Consider the following 20397-nt stretch of genomic DNA (forward strand, 5'->3'; position numbering starts at 1 on the left):
GTTTGTATGCTGGAATTAGAATAACAGGGATGTGATCTGAATACCCATGGTGGGGATGGGGTTCAGCCTTTTTTGCATTTTTCTCTGTTGTATAAAAAAAGTTCAGTATGTTGTTTCCCCTTGTTGCAAAATTCACATGTTGGTAGAACTTCGGCAAAACTGTCTTTAAGTTTGCAGGGTTAAAGTCACCAGCAATAATGAAAAAGCCACCAGGGTTGTTTGTTTGATGTTCGTTGATAAAGCTGTAAAGTTCGCAAAGTGCGTCCTTAGCGTTTGCACACGGGGGAATGTAAACTGCGACAATAACAATAGCCGCGAACTCCCTCGGCAGATAGAATGGTCGACACTTTACAAACATAAACTCTACCAGGGATGAGCAGTGTTTTGTTACTACCACAGCATTGTTATACCATTCTTTGTTGATATACACACACAGACCACCTCCGCGAGTCTTACTGGACAGTGATAAATCTCTATGCGCTCGGTTAGCCTGTGTAGCCAATGGTTGGCTCTGAGGAAGAGGCAAGCCCTCAAAACACATCAGCCTGTTGGACTTCTGAAATTGACCTGCAGCATGATATGTTGTATCGTGGACTCGAAGTTGCTATTTTTATATGACAAGCCCTGCTGTATCTATCAGTTTGTGAGTATAATACTTACAGTCAGGTCCATAAATATTGGGACATCGACACAATTTCGAATCTTTTTGGCTCTATACACCACCATAATGGATTTGAAATGAAACGAACAAGATGTGATTTAACTGCAGACTTTCAGCTTTAATTTGAGGGTATTTACATCCAAATCAGGTGAACGGTGTAGGAATTACAACAGTTTGTATATGTGCCTCCCACTTTTTAAGGGACCAAAAGTAATGGGACAATTGGCTGCTCAGCTGTTCCATGGCCAGGTGTGTGTTATTCCCTCATTATCCCATTTACAAGGAGCATATAAAAGGTCCAGAGTTCATTTCAAGTGTGCTATTTGCATTTGGAATCTGTTGCTGTCAACTCTCAATATGAGATCCAAAGAGCTCTCACTATCATTGAAGCAAGCCATTATTAGGCTGAAAAAAAAAAAAAACAAACCCATCAGAGAGATAACAAAAACATTAGATGTGGCTAAATCAACTGTTTGGAACATCCTTAAAAAGAAAGAACGCACTAGTGAGCTCAGCAACACCAAAAGACCCGGAAGACCACAGAAAACTGTGGTGGATGACCGAAGAATTCTTTCCCTGGTGAAGAAAACACCCTTCACAACAGTTGGTCAGATCAAGAACGCTCTCCAGGAGGTAGGTGTATGTGTGTCAAAGTCACCAATCAAGAGAAGACTTCACCAGAGTGAATACAGAGGGTTCACCACAAGATGTAAACCATTGGTGAGCCTCAAAAACAGGAAGGCCAGATTAGAGTTTGCCAAACATCTAAAAAAGCTTTCACAGTTCTGGAACAACATCCTATGGACAGATGAGACCAAGATCAACTTGTACCAGAGTGATGGGAAGAAAAGAGTATGGAGAAGGAAAGGAACTGCTCATGATCCAAAGCATACCACCTCATCAGTGAAGCATGGTGGTGGTAGTGTTATGGCGTGGGCATGGATGGCTGCCAATGGAACTGGTTCTCTTGTATTTATTGATGATGTGACAGCTGACAAAAGCAGCAGGATGAATTCTGAAGTGTTTCGGACAATATTATCTGCTCATATTCAGCAAAATGCTTCAGAACTCATTTGACGGCGCTTCACAGTGCAGATGGACAATAACCCGAAGCATACTGCGAAAGCAACCAAAGAGTTTTTTAAGGGAAAGAAGTGGAATGTTATGCAATGGCCAAGTCAATCACCTGACCTGAATCCAACTGAGCATGCATTTCAGTTTCTGAAGACAAAACTGAAGGGAAAATGCCCCAAGAACAAGCAGGAACTGAAGACAGTTGCAGTAGAGGACTGGCAGAGAAACCCAGCGTCTGGTGATGTCTATGCGTTCCAGACTTCAGGCTGTAATTGACTGCAAAGGATTTGCAACTAATTATTAAAAAAGTGAAAGTTTGATGGATGATTGTTAATCTGTCTCATTACTTTTGGTCCCTTAAAAAGTGGGAGGCACATATACAAACTGTTGTAATTCTTACACCGTTCACCTGATTTGCATGTAAATACCCTCAAATTAAAGCTGAAAGTCTGCAGTTAAAGCACATCTTGTTCGTTTCATTTTAAATCCATTGTGGTGGTATATAGAGCCAAAAAGATTAGAATTGTGTCAATGTCCCAATATTTATGGACCTGACTGTACTTCTTTTTACATTATAAAGATCATTGTTGAGGATAATACACTAGGCCAGTGTGCCCTCTGTTTTGTTTTATGGTTTCAAGGTTCAGAATAGTCAGGGTCAATGTCCGAAGTCAAAAGGCAGGCAAAGTTCAGAGAATAGACGATATCCGATCTGAGGTCGTCAACGAGGTAATCCAATCTAGCAGAGCAGGGAAGACAAACAGGGAGCTTAATTAGGTATTACACACGCTATCACAAGCATGAGACCGCTAGCTTGGCAAGCTTAAGGCTGGGTTCACACCATTGCAAATTTAAGTTGCAATAACAGGAGATTTTGGCCAGCTCTCTATGAAGCCGGTTCACATATCTCCGCAGCAGGTGTGCATCTTTTGGTCCATTTAAGGTCTGAATTCAGCCCAAAATCTGGGCTGAAATCGGACCTGAAACAGTGAACCAGCATGCATCAGACCCCTGCTGTGAGCCACATATGGCTCATATGTGAACCAAGCCTAAATCAGGTTTGGTCTCCACCCAGAGTCTGGCCACATTAATCACCTTGCAGGTGGACAGACAGACAAGGTGAATGCCACAGCCAAAACCAGGATGCAGGAATGAGGAGCAGAAGCACTCCTGACACTGATCTGGGTAATGCCTTGTTATTGTATGCTACTGCAGTGTTTCTCAATTCCAGTCCTCAAGGCGCCCCAACAGGTCATGTTTTCCGGATTTCCCTCAGATGAAACAGCTGTGGTAATTACTAAAGCAGTGAAACTGATCAAATCACCTGTGCCAAATAATGCAGAGCCTGAAAACATGACCTGCTGGGGCGCCTTGAGGACTGGAGTTGAGAAACACTGTGTTACTGTATCACTTTAAGTAAATTTTTTTTTTACCTTATTGCATTTTATGCAATAAGCTACAGCCTTGTTCTGACAGCCTTGTTCTGCAAGACCCTGTTCTTGGGTTTCAAAGAGACAAGGTTGTCTGGAGTCATAGGGCCTCCATTCTCCCTAAGGTGGAATCTTTCTTCCACTGTACTCAGGATATTGTATTTCCCTCTGTCCTGCTCTGGTACACCTCAGAGGGGTATCTTCCATTGTTTGAATGTGGTTATGGATTGTTCAATTCTATCTTTCAGCCACCTTATTGTGATAGCCAGGTTGACCCTTATGGGAACCCTTGGCAATCGCACTGCCATCTTTAGGTGGCTTAGGCAGCTTATTGCCCAAGCCTACTGGCTTAAGGAAAAGGTTCACACTTTTCCTGTGAAGGTGCACTTTTCTAGATCAGTTACTGCCCTTTGGGTCTTTCAGCATCACACATCTGTTTTCCAGATTTTTAAGGAGACTGTCATCTGGTCTTCTGTTCACACCTTTCTAAGTTTTACTAAGTGGATGTTCAGGCTCAACTGCTACAAGCTTTGGCCTTTAGGTCTTTCAGGCAGCTCTGTGAAGACATCTCAAAATTCCTTTTGACTCTAGGGTTTATTTACTAAAGGCAAATTCCCTGTGTACTACAAGTGTACTCGCTTTAGATCTGAGGTGAAGTTCTGAAATGAGGGGAAGCTCTGCCGATTTTATCATCCAATCATGAACCAGCAAAAATGCTGTTTTTTATTTTCCTTGCATGTCCCCCTACAGCAACTGCACTTCCAAGTGGATTTGCCTTTAGTAAATAAACCCCCCCGTCCTTTAATGATCGATCACTATACCACCATTTTTGACTCACAGTAAAATAATTTTATTGGAGTTTATCATATAACCTAGGTTACACCCTTTAATCTTAAAGAATAAGTTCAGCTTCAGGAACATGTTACATGTTCCACTTGTTTTTAGGTTGGAACATGTTCCTGCTCCTGCAGCACATCGTTTCTTTAACCGCTTCAGTCCCAAAAGATTTTACCCCCTTCCTGACCAGAGCACTTTTTACAATTTGGCACTGCGTCGCTTTAACTGACAATTGCGCAATTGTTCGACACTATACCCAAACGAAATTTGTGTCCTATTTTTCCCCACAAATAGACCTTTCTTTTGGTGGTATTTGATCACCTCTGCGGTTTTTACTTTTTGCACTATAAACAAAAAGCTTCAGAATTAAAAAAAAAAAAACTAATTTCTTCATCAGTTTAGGCCAATATGTATTCTTCTACATATTTTTGGTAAAAAAAAAAAAAATCGCAATAAGCGTATATTGATTGGTTTGCGCAAAAGTTATAGCATCTACAAACTATGGGAAAGATTTATGCCATTTTTTTAACTTTTTTTTTTTTTTTTTTACTAGTAATGACGGTGATCTGCGATTTTTAGCAGTACTGCAACATTGCGACAGACAGATTGGACACTTTTGACTCTTTTTTTGGGACCATTGACAATTATACAGCAATCAGTGCTATAAATATACACTGATTACTGTGTAAATGTCACTGGCAAAGAAGGGGTTAACACTAGTGGCGATCACGGGGTTAACTGTGTGTTCCCTCAGTGTGTTCTAACTGTGTGGGGATGGGAGTGACTAGGAGAGGAGACGTCGTTTTTCCTACTTAGTAGGAACAAACAATATGTTTCCTCTCCCCTGACAGCCCAGGGATTTGTGTGTTTACACACACAAATCCCCGTGCTGGCTTTCATGCACGCGATTGCACGTGGCCAACGGTGATCGTGCCCGCTGGCGATCATGCCTGCCGGCCACGCGCATCGAGTCCCCCTCTGGTGGCCAAAAAGCGATAGGACGTACCCGTATGGGGTATCGCCCAGGGGAGCCATTCTGCCGCTGTATATCTGTGTGAGCCCGTCGGGAACTGGTTAACTGACAATTGCACGGGTGTGGGAACGCTGTACTCAAACAAAATGTATGTCCTTTATTTTCCCCCCACAAATAGAGATTTCTTTTGGTGGTATTTGATCACCTCTGCGGTTTTTATTTTTTGCGCTATAAATAAGGGCAACAATTTTGAAAAAAAAAAAAAAAAATTTTTACTATCTGCTATATAATATACTCAATAAAAAAAAAATCTAATTTTTTCATCAGTTTAGGCCAATATGTATACTGCTACATAATTTTGGTAAAAAAAAAAATCCCAATTAGCGTATATTGATTGGTCTGCACAATCAGCGATTTTTAGTTCCGTTAGGAATGGGAAAGTAGAAAACTCTCTAGGGCTACGTTTCCACTATTGTGACCCCAAAGTCACGATATTCAGAGTGCGACTTTGATGCAACTTTGAGTGCAGCCTTGATCAAACTTTACAGTCTCTGGATCAAAGTTGCATCAAAAGTTGCATCAAAGTAGTGCAGGAACCCCTTCAAAGTTGCTACAACTATAAGTCAAATAGATTGGAACGACTGCCATTGAAATCAATGGGCTGTGACCTGCCATGCGACCCTATGTGTCCAAAGTTGCATGACAAGTCGCACTAGTGGAAACGGAGCTTAAGGCAGGGTTCACACTGGAGAACACAGCAGCTCACAGCTGCTCCAATCTCAGTTTTAGGTCCAATTTCAGCCCTGAATTTTGGGCTGAATTCGGACCTGAAACGGACTAAAAGATGCACAGGGCTCCTGTGCAATTTGCACTGAAGGCGCTGCGAAGATGTGTGAACTGGCCTCATAGAGAGCCGGTCACAATCTCCTGCTATGCGAATTGGTAACCCGCATCCAATTAGCAATAGTGTGAACCCAGCCTTAAGGTGCTTACAGAACTTCCTCTTGCTTGGCAGGAGACTCTACCTTGATTGGAACAGTTCCAGTTCTTCCTGGTCATCCTGGTCATCCTAGTGGGAGAACACATCGCAACAGCTGTTGGACTTTGCGTGTGGCTTGTATCCAACTCTTTAGGGATTCTCCCACCACGTGCCACAATAGACATTCCATTTGTTAGAAAACACCACCCCCTTTCCCAACCACCTAGCATTAGCATAGCTCACACCAGGGGCGGACTGACAACTCATGGGGCCCCTGGGCAATAGGAGATTATGGGGCCCCCCGGGGAATAGGAGAAGATTATGGGGCCCCCGGGCAATAGGAGATTATGGGGCCCCCAGGCAATAAATTATGGGGCCACACAGTATACACACACATACAGTATACATACACAAACACACAATATACACACACAGACTACACATACACACACTGAAAAGGTACTGGAGAGGTGGGGCAGCTATAATCTTGGGATTTTTAAAAAAGCACAGATTTTTACATACTGTCCCTGGTTTTATTGAGGCTGGCAACCCTGATGGGGCCCCTTAGTGGCATGGGGCCCTCGGGCAGTGCCCGAGTGCCCAAATGGTCAGTCCGCCCCTGGCTCACACAGAGACTTGCCCACTGGGACTGGAATCCCGCATCCCCACCAGGCTCCCTCCTTGGATCGGCTGATATAGCAGTGGGTGTGTAAAGGAGGATTCAGAGCTTCTGCTATGAAGGCTGAACCTTGGCGGTGATTTATAACAAATACATCTGGTAGAAGAATGTTGTGACCTAATGAGATCTTTATCATCTTGTGCCATGTATTGTCAATCTGACCTAGAAGGGCTCACAAAAAACAAGATAGGGCAGAAAGGAAATGGTTAAAGAACCCAAAAAGATTACCCAGGTCAACAAGGAAAGAAAAGGGTTAGATACACCCTCTCATACCTGCTACACAAGGGCTGGCAGCGATACATCCACAGGGGGAAACTGCACAGACAGAAAACCTTCACAGGTGATCAAATCATAGTCAAATCACAGAGGCAGCATACAAGGGTGGTAGGCTCGGTTCACACTAGGACGATTTGTCAGGCAACCTAGTCGCCTGACAAGTATTGTCCCGTTCTGTACAATGGAACCGTTCTAAGGGGAGCGACGCAAGTCGCTCCGACTTAAAAAAAGGTTCCTGTACTACTTTGGGGGCGACTTGGGACGACTTGCATAGACTTCTATACTGAAGTCGTTTTGCAAGTCGCCCAGGCAGTCGGTGAGGCGACCTGCAAGTCGTGCCGCCCCTAGTGTGAACCGGGGCTTAGTGCAGAGCATACACCTGGGATGATTGCACATAGCATTTAGGGAAACTGCTGCAAGCTGCCCACAGAGCAATTCCAATATCAACAGTACTGACCGCTGATTGAATTTCTCCACTGTAATGATGCCACCGTCGCCCACAGCGTGCATGCGCTGAGTCCCTGGGCAGGAATAATCCAGGGATGCCTGGCCGGAAGAGAGAGCAACAGCTTGGAACGCAAATGCGCTCTAGCTGCCATCGGCTGGAAGACACTAGAGCCAGAGAAGAAAACAGACAAACAAAAAACACACAAAATGCTGCCAAGGAATATGTAATATAAAAGTATACATCACCGCACACGGCAACCCCCACGACCATGCCTGGCGCTGAAGAACACAGATCTGCAATTCAATTCTGCTTCCACGATCAAACCGGGCCAGGGTTGATCACGCCAAACTTGGGGCAGATAGGGCCACCTGCTAATAGCTGGGCTGTCTGGCCATTTCACCGCTTGCCTGCCAATGGTCAGGCTTTCACTCATTCAGCGCCTCTTCCGTTTTTGCCCACTCCATACCCTGCCAGGGCTTATTGGAGTAGTATTGTGACATGCCTTCCCAGTCACCGCCGGCCAGTCTTGATCGTGGAGGAGAAAACTTCAGGTAGTCAAATTACCAAACTGGTCCTTAGGAGAAGGAAAGAAAAGGAGCGTGGCCTCTGGCTCAGATCAAAGATTTATGGGAGTGGGGTCCTATGGGGGGGGGTCCTATAGGGGAGGAGTTAACCCATACGTATGCTGCCATGGAGTCTGTCAGGAAAATATCTTTTAGAAAGAGAATCATTTGTAATTAATAATACAGTTGGTTAATTATTTAATATAGTTAATTAGTGAATTAGATAATTAGTTAGGACAAGTGTGTGATAATATATTCTCAATTATAGATAATTATGTCTATGAATTTATGTGTTTTCTGCACATGGTTGTATTCCTTGACTCAGGAGCGTATTATGAAATCAGTGGGCCTGTGTGCAAGATTAAATTAGAGCCCTAGATGTTGATAAATTTAAAAATGTGACGTGCAAAGTGTGCTGCATCACAAACTTGGTGGTTTAAATTGCGCACAATATTTGGCATGGCTTAAAAGGGGTGTTATTAAATAGAGTCTGAGTTGACTTACATAGTGCAGAATGTGGTAATGTTAAATTGGAAATGTAGAGTGTATGTCAGTGAGTAGTATGTGCAGGATGATGTCAGTAGTTTGTTTTTTACTATTTTATTTTTTAATTATCTTTTTACAATTAAATTTTTCTTCTTTTTTTTCCATTTTTTTTTTTTTTTTAATGCTGGACGGTGTCAGTACAGCAATAGACAGTGTCAGAATTTTTTTATTTGTATTTTTTTAAATTATTTTTCACGATTTTATTTTTAAATGATTTCTTTCTATTTATTTTCCTATTATTCTTTTTTTCACAATGATTTTCACAGTGGACAGTGTCAGTAAAGCAGTGGATGGTGTCAGTAGTTTTTTGTTCTTATTTTATTTTCTATTATTTTTTACAATTTCAATTTTATTTTTATTTTTTTTTTTTTTTAGTTTATTTTTTTAAATAACATTTTTTTTTCCATAGTGCCTCTGTGGATAGTGTCAGTGGATGGTGTCAGTAGGACAATGAACAGTGTCAGTAGAGCAGTGGATGGTGTCAGTTTTTTTTTTTTTACAAATTTATTTTTTACAATTTAACCACTTCAGCCCCAGAAGGTTTTACCCCCTTAATGACCAGGCCATTTTTTGCGATACGGCACTGTGTTACTTTAGCTGACAATTGCGGTTGTGCGATGTACCCAAATAAAATTGATGTTCTTTTTTCCCACAAATAGAGCTTTCTTTTGGTGGTATTTTATCACCTCTGTGGTTTTTATATTTTGTGAAATAAACAAAAAAAGGCAGTCAATTTTGAAAAAAAAAAACAATATTTTTTATTTTCTGCTATAAAACATACACAATAAAAAAATGTAAAAAATCTGATTTCTTCATCAATTTAGGCCAATATGTATTCTGCTACATATTTTTGGTAAAAAAAAATCCCAATAAGCGTACATAAATTGGTTTGAGCAAAAGTTATAGCAAGATAGGGGATAGATTTATGCCATTTTTATTATTTTATTTTTTTTACTACTAATGGCGGTGATCAGTGATTTTTAGCGGGACTGCGACGTTGCGGCAGACAAATCGGACAACTAACTGACATTTTTGAAACTTTTTTGGGAACCAGTGACATTATTACAGTGATCAGTGCTAAAAATATACACTGACATTGTATTAATGACACTGGCAGGGAAGGGGTTAACACAAAGGGGCAATCAAGGGGTTAAATGTGTCCCCTCAGTGTGTTTACAAACTGTATGGGGGATGGGCTGCCTGGGACAACACAGAGATCCATCTTCCTGCATAGAAGAAAGACAAGGTCTTGGTGTAAATCCCCTGTCGGAACGGAGATCTGCCTCGTTTACTTAGGCAGATCCCCGTTCTGTCTCTGCGGGGAACGATCGTGGGCAGCCGGCAGACATTGAGTCCACCAGATCTGATGATTGGCTCCCCCGCTAGCCAATCAGCGCGTGTGTGTGCCCACAGAAGCTAGTGCCATACCATTCACACAGCCGACCCGCCTTGCAGGTGGTCGGCAAGTGGTTAATTTTTTTTTATGTTTCTCAATGCTTTTAGGAGGCCAGCGGATGGTGTCAGTAGAGCAGTGGATGATGTCAGTAATTTTTTATTTTTATATATATTTTTTTATAATGTAATTTTTTATTATTATTTTTATTTTTTCCCACAATTGTCTTTGGGGGAGGGAGTTAGGGCAGTGGATCATGTTAGTAGGTCAGTGTACGTAGGTAGGTAGTGTAGGTTTTATTTATTTATTTATTTTTTATCACATATTTATTTTTTAAATCTTATTTATTTTCACAATACTTTTTCTTTGGGGGGAGTGGATGGTGTCAGTAGGTTTTCTTTTATTTTTTACAATTTTTTAATATTTTTTTTTTTTTTTATAGTGCTTTCCGTTGGGACAGTGTACAGTGTCAGTAGGGCAATCAACAGTGTCAGCAAAGCAGTGGATGGTGTCAATAGTTTTTTTTTTTTTTCTTTTTTATTTACTTTATTTAACTTTTACTTTTTTTTCACACATATATTTTTCTTTTTCATTTTTTTAACAATGCTTTTTGGGGGGAGAGGGTTAGGGCAGTGGATCGTGTCAGTAATTTTATTGTATTTATTTATTTTTACAATTTTGCACTTTGGTTATCTTTTTTTTGTCCACATTGCTCCTTTTGGGGGGGTGGGGGATGGATGGTTTTAGTAGTGTTTTATTTTAATTATTGTTTACAATTTATTTCTTTAGTTATGTTTTTCTCAATGCACAGTGGATCTGTCAGTAGGACATTGGACGATGGCAGTCGTTTTTTGTTTTTATATATTTTTTTTATTTTTACAAATGTATTTTTTTGACAGTTTATTTCTTTTATTTTTATTATTTTTCACAATGCTTTTTGGAGGGAGGGAGAGGGCTATGACAGTGGATCTTATTTTATTTCCTTTTATTTTTTTACAATTTTTACAATTTTATTTTTTATTATTTTAATCTATATATATCTATTTTTTTAGTTTTTTTTTTTCATTATTTGCTTCTGAGAGGTGGCAGTGGACATTGTTTTTAGAGCAGTGAATAGTGTCAGCAGTTTCTTTATTTTTATATACTTTTTTTTATTTTTACAAATGTATTTTTTTTTTGACAATTACATTTATTTAAATTTTTTTTTCACAATTGGGAGGGGGTTAGGGCAGTGGATTGTGTCAGTAGGACAGTGGGTGATGTCAGGATTATTTCTATTTTTTATTTTATTCTATGTTTTTAAGTCTTTTATTATTTTTTACAATTTTTTTTATATTTTTTTTTCACAATGCTTTATTTGGGGGGGGCAGTGGATGGTGTCAGTTATTTTTATTTATTTTTTTTTTTACAATATAATTTTTTATTATTTATTACAATTCTTTTTTTAACAGCCCTCTTGGGGGGATTTAGTGAGATTATTTTACTTCGGCCTACATGCTGTCTTACTTCAACAGCTGTTTTCTTTTCTCTTTCTAAACTTCTCACCTTACTTCTTTGCAATAGAGCAGGCAAGAAGTTCAATATTTTTCTAAAACCTTCTACATTTTTATCATTACGGCTTTTATTTCTTATCTTTTTGTTGTTACCACACTAAACTATAATTTGTTTTATCTTTTTTGTATTCATTTTATGTTGATGCTGATTGAGTAATCTAATAAAATCAAACTTTAAGGCTGGCTTTACACCAGTGTGAATTGGATGTGGGTTTCCCCGCATCCAAATTGCATAGCAGGAGATTGTGATCGGCTCTCTATGGAGTAGTCCTGTGCGTTTTCTTGTCCGTTTCAGGTCCGAATTCAGCCAAAAATTCAGGCTGAAATCGGACCTGAACCAGTGAATGGAGATGAACCAGATTCCCTGCTGTGAGTCACTCCATTCCTCAGTGTGAACCCAGCCTAAGGCCCAGTTCACACTGATGCGATAAGCGCTCCGACTTTGGAGCACATGTCTCATCAGAAATCGCTCCCCATGCAATGGATCTATTCTAATAGGTGTGACTTGAGTCGCTCCAACTTCGACAAAGGTTCCTGCACTGCTTTTGGTCCAACTTCGGTATGACTTTTGTTGACTTCTGTTAAAAAAAAAGTTGCATGCAAGTTGTGCCAAAGCCGCACTGGGATTGGGCTTTGAAGTCACGAGATTTTGAAGTTGCGGCAGTGTGAACCGGGGCTAAAAGCTGGCCATACAGTTATCAAATTTAGGCCAGTCCATGATGAATCAGCCACAATTCGCTCCATTGGTGGCCCTGTCAGCAACACCCAACAACAATATTACATTTTTTAATCAACTTATGTTGAAGGAAAGGTGGTAAAATTTTGGGCGAATGGTGCCTGCGCTCAGGGTATTCTGACAGTTGACGGGGTACCGTATACTATAACATTCTCCCAGAGCATTCCTTGCATGCGCTAATCTGATTCAGTCTGTAACCTGGGTGGACTTTTGAGAACTTTCGAGTTCTTCCCTGCCATATATGCTGCTTTCATAAGGAGGAACATTCTTGACCTCATTACATTATTATATTTGCTTTCCTGACAAAGGAGTTAAATTACTAAAACTGAAGAGTGCAACTTTTGGTGCAGCTCTGCATGGTAGCCAATCAGCTTCTAACTTCAGCTTGTTCAATTAGGCTATGACAAAAAACCTGGAAGCTGATTGGTTCCTAATGCATAGCTGCACAAAAGTTTGCACTCTCCAGTTTTAGTAAACCAACCTCATACGGTCTGTGCCACCTTTGCCATGCATTCAGATGACTGAAAGCTCAGTGATAAGGATGGGGTTTGCGTTTCTCGCTAGGGATGTATTATTTTCCTTGTCAAAAGAAGTTTATTGAGTATACAATGTTATAAAGATACATAAAGTAAGTTTACAAGGATCTATAAAGTAAGCTCATTGTTTTACAGTAGGGTTTATATAGGTAAATATCATGAAATTTCAAATATTAAACTTTGGGTTCACGTAAACCTAAATTAAAGATATATATCATTTCCTTAGTTACTTTTGTAGGTATTTAAATGATTTATACCTACTATACATATTGTTTACAAGTAGAGTGTATATAGGTCAAATAAATTCTGATAATGAGCTTTAATCGTAAGGTGGAGAAAAGGAAAGAGAAAGAAGAAAAAGGGTTGAAAGGTAGAGGTATGGTCCACAAGGTTGTCCCGCTCGTCAGTTTATTATTCTTTTTAGTTCTCTTTGAAGCCTTAGAATGGGTGTCTCTGTAAGTCATTTAATCTGTTACCATGGCAACAGGACAGAGTCATTGAAGTTTGACAGGAACTGTTGTTTTATCCAAGGATGCCAAAGTTTTTCAAATTTTGGAATTTGATTTTGATCGATGGCTACCATCTTAGCATGGGACATTGTATTATTCATTCTGTGAATTGTTTCTGCTAGTACCAATGTAGGAGATTTCCATGCCTTGGCCACTGTTTGTTTTGCAGCCGTTATTAGTTGGATCATAAGTTTGAATTGAGAGAGTGTTAACCATTCCGGTTTTAGATTAAGTAAAGTTAAATACGGATCTGGTTGTATTATTTTTTTAAATATTTTAGATGCAATCACGAAGACTTCCTTCCAGAAGGTTTGGATTACTGGGCACGTCCACCATATGTGTAAATATGTGCCTATTTCTGGGCATCCTCGAAAACAAAGAGCTGAGGTATTAGGTGAATATTTTGCCACTCTAGCGGGTACAAGGTACCAGCGAGTTAGGACTTTATAATTTGTCTCCAGTGCTAAGATGTTGGGTGAAGATGACTTAGATGTGAGCCATATGTTAGACCAGTCCGTGTCTTCTAAAGTTCGTCCCAGGTCCTCCTCCCACCTCTGAACGTAAGAGGGTCTATTAAGATTTGCTACTCCATATAATTGATTATAAAGTGATGAAATTGTACCTTTAGCAAATGGATCTTTTGTACAGATTGATTCAAAAATGGATAATTGGGATAATGGTGTATCCCCCTTTAGGAATGGTGTATAGAAATTTTTGATTTGGAGATATCTAAATATCTCAGAGTTTGGTAGATCATATTTTTCTCTAAGCGATGGGAATGAAAGGAATGATTTAGATGCTATGAAGTCATTTAGTGTCTGAATGCCTGATGTTGTTCAAGCTTTAAAAGAATTTGGGTAGATCCATGCTGGATAAAAGGCCAGATTTCTGATAAAAGAAAGGAGAGGATTGTGTGGAGATTGTAACTGATATTTGGTTTTTAGTTTATCCCAGAGAGATAAGAAGTGTTTAGTTATGGGATTATGAATTTTAAAGCGGTCTTTAGGATCAAGCCATAATAAATTTGATATTAATAGACGGTCATTTTCTGAAGCCTCTATAAATACCCATAATGGGATTTCCTGTTTTGCATGGTATTTGGACAGACTGGCCAAATGTGCTGCTCTGTAGTAGTTAGTAAAATTAGGGTATCCCAGGCCTCCTTTATTTTTGGGAAGATGTAGTGTGTGTATAGGTATACATGGTTTAGAAGAGCCCCATATAAACGAAGTTGCTCTTTTTTGTACTATTCTCAAAAAATAGGAAGGAATTGGAATAGGGAGGACTCTGAATAGATAAAGCAATTTGGGTAGAATAGTCATTTTGATTGCATTAATCTTCCCTATCCAGGATAAAGGAAGTTGCGACCATTGTTTTATTAGATTTGTGATCTGTCTTATACAGGAGGATAATTGGTTGAGAATAAGTCAGAATGAGATGCTGTTAAATGAATTCCAAGATATGGGATTGATTTTTCTGCCCATGTGAATGGGAGTGCAGCCCTAGCCAGGATCAATTCCATGTTTGTGAGTGAAATATTAAGCACTAGGCATTTCTTAGGATTAATCATAAGGCCGGATAGGGCTGCAAATCCATCAAGAGCTGGTATTAAGTTAGGACCAGAGACCTGTGGTGATGATAGAAAAAGTAATATATCGTCTGCAAATATACATAATTTGTGTGTAATACCTCCTACTTCAATGCCAGTTATAGTTTGGTTTGTTCTGATGTATTGGGCCATGGGTTCGAGTATAAGGGCAAATAATAAGGGAGATAATGGGCAACCCTGTCGGGTACCTCTTTCGATATTAAAGGCTTCAGATTTGTATCCAGCATATTTTATATAGGCTTTGGGTTTATTATATAATGCTTTGATCCATGTTAAAAAGTGGGGTCCAAAACCCCATTTTTGTAATGAATATTGCATATATTGCCAGGATACTGTGTCAAATGCCCTCTTAATATCGAGAGATAGAAAACATAAAGGGATTTTCCGTTATTTAGCAATATGTGCCAATAACACTGCCCTGCGTATATTATCGCCTGCCTGTCTATTTGGCATGAAGCCTACTTGATCTCTATGTATTAATTTTCCTATAATGCTATTGAGGCGTTTTGCTATTATTTTTGCTAATAATTTAATATCGAGGTTTAACAGAGAGATAGGCCGATAATTCACACAGGAAGTATCATCAGAAAGGGGTTTTGGGATCATACAAACAATTGCCATTAGTGTTTCTTGCCGAAAATAATGTCCATCTAGAAGTTTGTTAAAAGTTTCAGTGAGAATGGGAGAGAGTATTTCTGAGAATGTTTTATAGTATAAAGCCGAGTAGCCGTCTGGGCCTGGTCTTTTGTTAAGTTTTAGGTCTTTTAATGCGTTAGCAACTTCATCTATAGTTATAGGCTCATCCAAACTGCTTTTTTGATTCTGAGATAACTCAGGTGGGATGTATTATTTTAATAGGTTTCTTTTTGTTTTTAGGGTTTTTTTATAGTGATTTTGTAGCAAGCAGTGGGCTGAAGTCAGCCTATCTGTACCTCAACAGGAGGGATTTCTAAATCTGGACTGTACTTTCTCTGCCACTTGTAGCTTGAGCTTGCTCTAGGAGGTGTGCTAGAGAGGTATAATTCTGTGTTATGAATCTTTAATGACACAGCAAATCAGCAGGCTTGGGGTAGCCAATATTGGGGTAACTATTAATAAAGAAGTATGGGGTTTTGGTTTTTGTTTTTTTCTTTTAGAAATCATACTTACCTAGGTGGATGCAGCATCGGTCCGATGCTGCCTCTGTACCCGCCAGCTTTAAGGTTGTATTCACATCTTGGCGTCCCGAATCACGGGCAGAATCATTGCTATTCTGCCCACGATACCGAATCACGGCAAGTAGCGGGACGCCCGTGCGATCCCTGTCACTTCCAATGGCACCCCAATTTTGCCACGATTGTCACCCGAACAGAATCGCGGGAAGCCTGACGCCCAAAAGAAGTACAAGAATAGCTCACACAGCAGCGGGAGCCATTGGCTGTCAATCACAGCCAGTGAGTCAATGAGGAGAGAGTGGAAGGCCATGCTCTGTGTGTGTGTGAATGGACAATGTCTATTCACTGGAACGGTGCTCAGGAGCGTGTCTGCTCAAGTGCCCCATAACAAAAGGCTTATTATTGGGGGCACGCAATAAGGCGAGGGACCCAAAAAGCAGGTAAATATAACATGTTTGTTTTTTTTTGCTTTTTTGTTTTTTTCTAATTTTAACCTTTAGAATCACTTTAATTCTGAACACAGTCCCAAGCCAGTGCTCTTTGTCTCTCAAAAATGTTGGCCTAGTTTTGCTGTTGCAGAGCTCTGTTTCTTTTGACAGTAGTTTGCCTATTAGCCCTAAAATGAGCAAAATCTACCAAGGTTTCCTACTATAGACTTCAATAGGACTTGCCTCTAAGTTCAGGTTTGCAAAATTTTGACAACGAGTTTTCCTCGAACCTGGGATTGCATAAGAGAAAGCAATTTGTGAAATTTTGCATTACCAATATTCCTGGTATACCTGATATGCGTTAATATCTGAGGTCCAAGCTACCATGATTTGTACCAGAAGAGTGACTGACAGTCTCCCCCTTCTCAACATATTGGCTCGGTCGAAATAGGTCATCTGACACATACTCTTTCTAATGGTGTCTCACTTTTCAGTTCTACTTGTGGCTTCTCATGTTGTGCTTTTCGCAACACATGCAGACTACTTGGTGTAGGGTCCCACCTACATAGCTTTCCCCCATCCATCACTAAGAACAAAGGTGTGCACCTAGAAAGAGTTTTCAAGAAACGTTCCTTTTCATCCTACCTTTTAACTTTAGATAAAATAGATACTCTTGCTACACCTCTGAATTTGTGTGTGTTTACAACTGTCCACCATGATTAACATCAGCAACCAAAAAATTACTATTCAAAAAATATATTTTCCTAAACAGATCTCTACATCAGATGTCAAATATGGATGTTATTATTATAAAAAAGGAGAGAAGTACTTGGTCGTTTTAGAAAAGGGTCAGTCCATTCCAAAAAAGGAAAAGTTGGAAGCTACTGTATATGTAACAGGGCTTGTATAACCCACGTATTTTCTTTCCTTCAGACATCTGCTGGTCACATGCTGCTGTCAGTGAACCCCTTTAAGTCTCTGAACATTTACAGCTTAGAAATGGCTCAAATTTATCAGGACATCAACATCGTGGAGAGGCCACCGTAAGTATGAGATCACTGATTACTAAATCCAGTTTTCTTATGGTATGTCAAAATCACTCACAGTAACTATGGGCAGATTTAAAAGGTCTGTATTGTATTCTAAATATGTTTTAATTACATAGTTAGAGTTAGTAAGGTTGAATAAAGACACCAGTCCATCCAGTTCAACCTGTATGTGTGTGTGTTCATGTCAAAAATAGTATCCCGTATCCCAGTATACTGTGTTCACTAAGATGCCCATCTAAGAGTTTTTTGACACTATCAATACTTCTCCACCAATTGTGGAGGTGAGTTCCACATCCTTACTGCCCTGATAGTGAACAACCCCTAAGCAATTTAAGGTTAAACCACATCTCCTCCAGTTTCATTGAGTGGCCCTGTGTTTTCTTATACTCCCGGAGACTGAATAATTCAATCCTGGCATTTATTTTTAAATAACGCCTAAATAGTACCTCAGTCTATTGATCTCTAGCACAGTTAGAAGCCAAACAGGCTGTGTAGCTTTGCACAGTGCTGTCAGTCTAACACAGAAAGCCTGATAACAGAAGGAGAGAGCACAAGAGTCACCTCATGAGACTGTTGCTGCTAGTTCATAAACCAATCACTAGTTGGTGTAAGTCCCTTTGCTGCAGTAAAGCAATCAGCTTTTAGTGAAAAAAAGTTAGAATGTGCTGCGCTATACATATGGTGATATAAATTGACTTGTACCAAAATTTTAAACTCTACCAAGATGTGTATCCAACAAAATAATGATATAACTTATGATCATATCAAACATGAATATCCACACTAAAACCAGTGAATGTGAATTAAAATAACAAAAAGTCCATATGCGACATCAGCAAAGGAATCTTTAGAGGTGAAAGTCACAGATGTATTAAACTTCAATTTTGATAGAAGGGAACCAAGCCAATCCAATGAAGAAGTCACCATGGTGTGTAAGCCGCCACCGATAGAAAGATTTAAATGTGCTTACCAGATTGAGTAAAATGGACATTGGGAGAATAAGCTCTCCCAAACTTATCGCTGTATGACAGATCACCAATCCAATTCCACATCAGGCATAATAAACTTCTTGCTTTTTCAGTAGGTCAATCAAAATAGAAGCAAAGACATCTCCACATAGTGTAAAACCATTTAACATAATATTTATTGAAAGAACATTGCATTAACATCAAGCAGGAAATAAACAGGCATATTGTCATACAATCCAGGAACTCTGTAGTAGAATGCAGTAGTTAGATGAGCGTCAACCCGACATGTTTCGTCCGCAAAGACATAATCTGGGGTCAGAAATCTGCTTTTACTGTCTGGCAGGGTTGACTGAATTTTAAGAGGGACTGAACAGAATCACAAACCCTTTGGTAGACACATTCTTGGCACATATCAGTTTCAAGTATGTACCGTGTACTTATCGATGTGCTCATACATTTGTTTTAAAGCGGAACATTGGGCTGGCCCACAAAATGCAGAAAATAATGCTTATACTATATCTGAGGGGGTTAATACAGATATTCCATGGTCTGACCCCCTTCTCTCCAGTGCCAGAATGTCTGTGGGGACATATGATATTAGCGAGAAGGGTGCCAACACAACCGGTCAGAGGCCAGCAAGAAAGGGGGGATTGGTGAGCAATTAACATAACTTAAGGAGGTGTTGAGGAAGACTGTGGGACCACAGATTCAGTAAGTAATACTCTATATTAAATTAGCTCTAGTCAAAACAAACATTATATTATGCATATGATGGGGAATGAAAGAGCATTTCATTTCCTGGGTCCACTGTGAAGATTCATTTGATTTTTGTTCTGTGAAATGCTATCACTTTTTGCTCCTCCTTTTTATTTTCATAGATATATCAGAAATTTGTTTTATTTCTCCAAAATGCACACTGATATGTGGTGTGGATAGTTACTGGTAGTATTCGCTGTGTTAAATTTTTTTTTTTCAGCCATATTTTTGCTGTGGCAGAGGAAGCATTTATACTCTCCCGGAACTCTGAACATCCACCGAACATCCTTCTCAGGTGACTGTTTTTTTCTTGCTTGGATTTCTTAGACACTTTATTTGAAATCAATGTTTTTAATGTTATTTCACTTTTTTAAAGTATTGGGAAAAGGATTGTGATGTGGGTCAATGACAAATTCAAAAAGGCACCAACATCCCTGGGTAGGAAGTAGACAGAGAATTTTTTTTAAGGGGATTCTTTAGGGTGCTATAAGACATAATAGAACCAACAAAGTTTTATATACAAAAACACATTTTATTTATACATGGTTAAAAATAAAAAGTAGTGTATAACCACTTCACGCAAATTGCCGTACCCGTACGTCGGTACTTTGGCGCTAAATACGGTTGTTATGGCAGCAGCTGGATGTCATAACACCAATATTTTCGGGAACGGCAAGCGTTTCTCTTTAAGGTAAAAGTGGTCTCTGCGGCGGATTCGCCAAAAGATCACTTTTATCGGTGGCGGGAGAGGTACCCACACCCCTCCCGCCACGCTCCGGTTGTCTCCACCGCTTAATGGAGCTATTGGTAGCGACAGAGCTGATCGTGTCCACTCCCCTCACTGCCTGGATACCGAGTAAGGGGAAGATGGCCTCCGCTCGGCTCCATAGCATTGGAGGGCGGAAGTGACATCAAACGTTACTTCCGCAAAATGCTCTTAAAGGAGAATTTTTAAAATTTTTTTTCAAATGACATTTTTTTTATTTATGCATTTTTTTTTATTGCATTTTAGTCTTTTTGACCCCAGATCTCATATTTAAGAGGCCTTGTCATGCTTTTTTCTAATACATTCCTTGTAATAGGAAAAAAAAGTGACCCAATATTTTTTTTTTTAAAAGACAGTAAAAAAGGGGGGGAGTTTTTGGACTTTATGAAGCACATCATCTCATAATGAATACACTTCCATCCCGGTTTCAAGTAACAAAGAAAAGGGTATTTTGGGACTTTAAATGAGGCAGTT

At 39.7% G+C, this 20397-nt stretch overlaps 1 protein-coding gene across 1 annotated transcript in view; it reads left to right on the forward strand.

Annotated features, from left to right (window-relative positions):
• LOC141113351 (uncharacterized) overlaps window positions 1-20397 on the forward strand; it is a 111577-nt gene that overhangs the window by 34408 nt on the left and 56772 nt on the right. The window contains exons 4-5 of the mRNA XM_073606412.1: window positions 17318-17427; window positions 19378-19452. Of these exons, the coding sequence (XP_073462513.1) occupies window positions 17318-17427; window positions 19378-19452 (185 nt within the window). The remainder of the gene's footprint in view (window positions 1-17317; window positions 17428-19377; window positions 19453-20397) is intronic.

Source organism: Aquarana catesbeiana, linkage group LG12 (genome assembly GCF_042186555.1).
Source record: "Aquarana catesbeiana isolate 2022-GZ linkage group LG12, ASM4218655v1, whole genome shotgun sequence".
Lineage (NCBI taxonomy): Eukaryota > Metazoa > Chordata > Amphibia > Anura > Ranidae > Aquarana > Aquarana catesbeiana.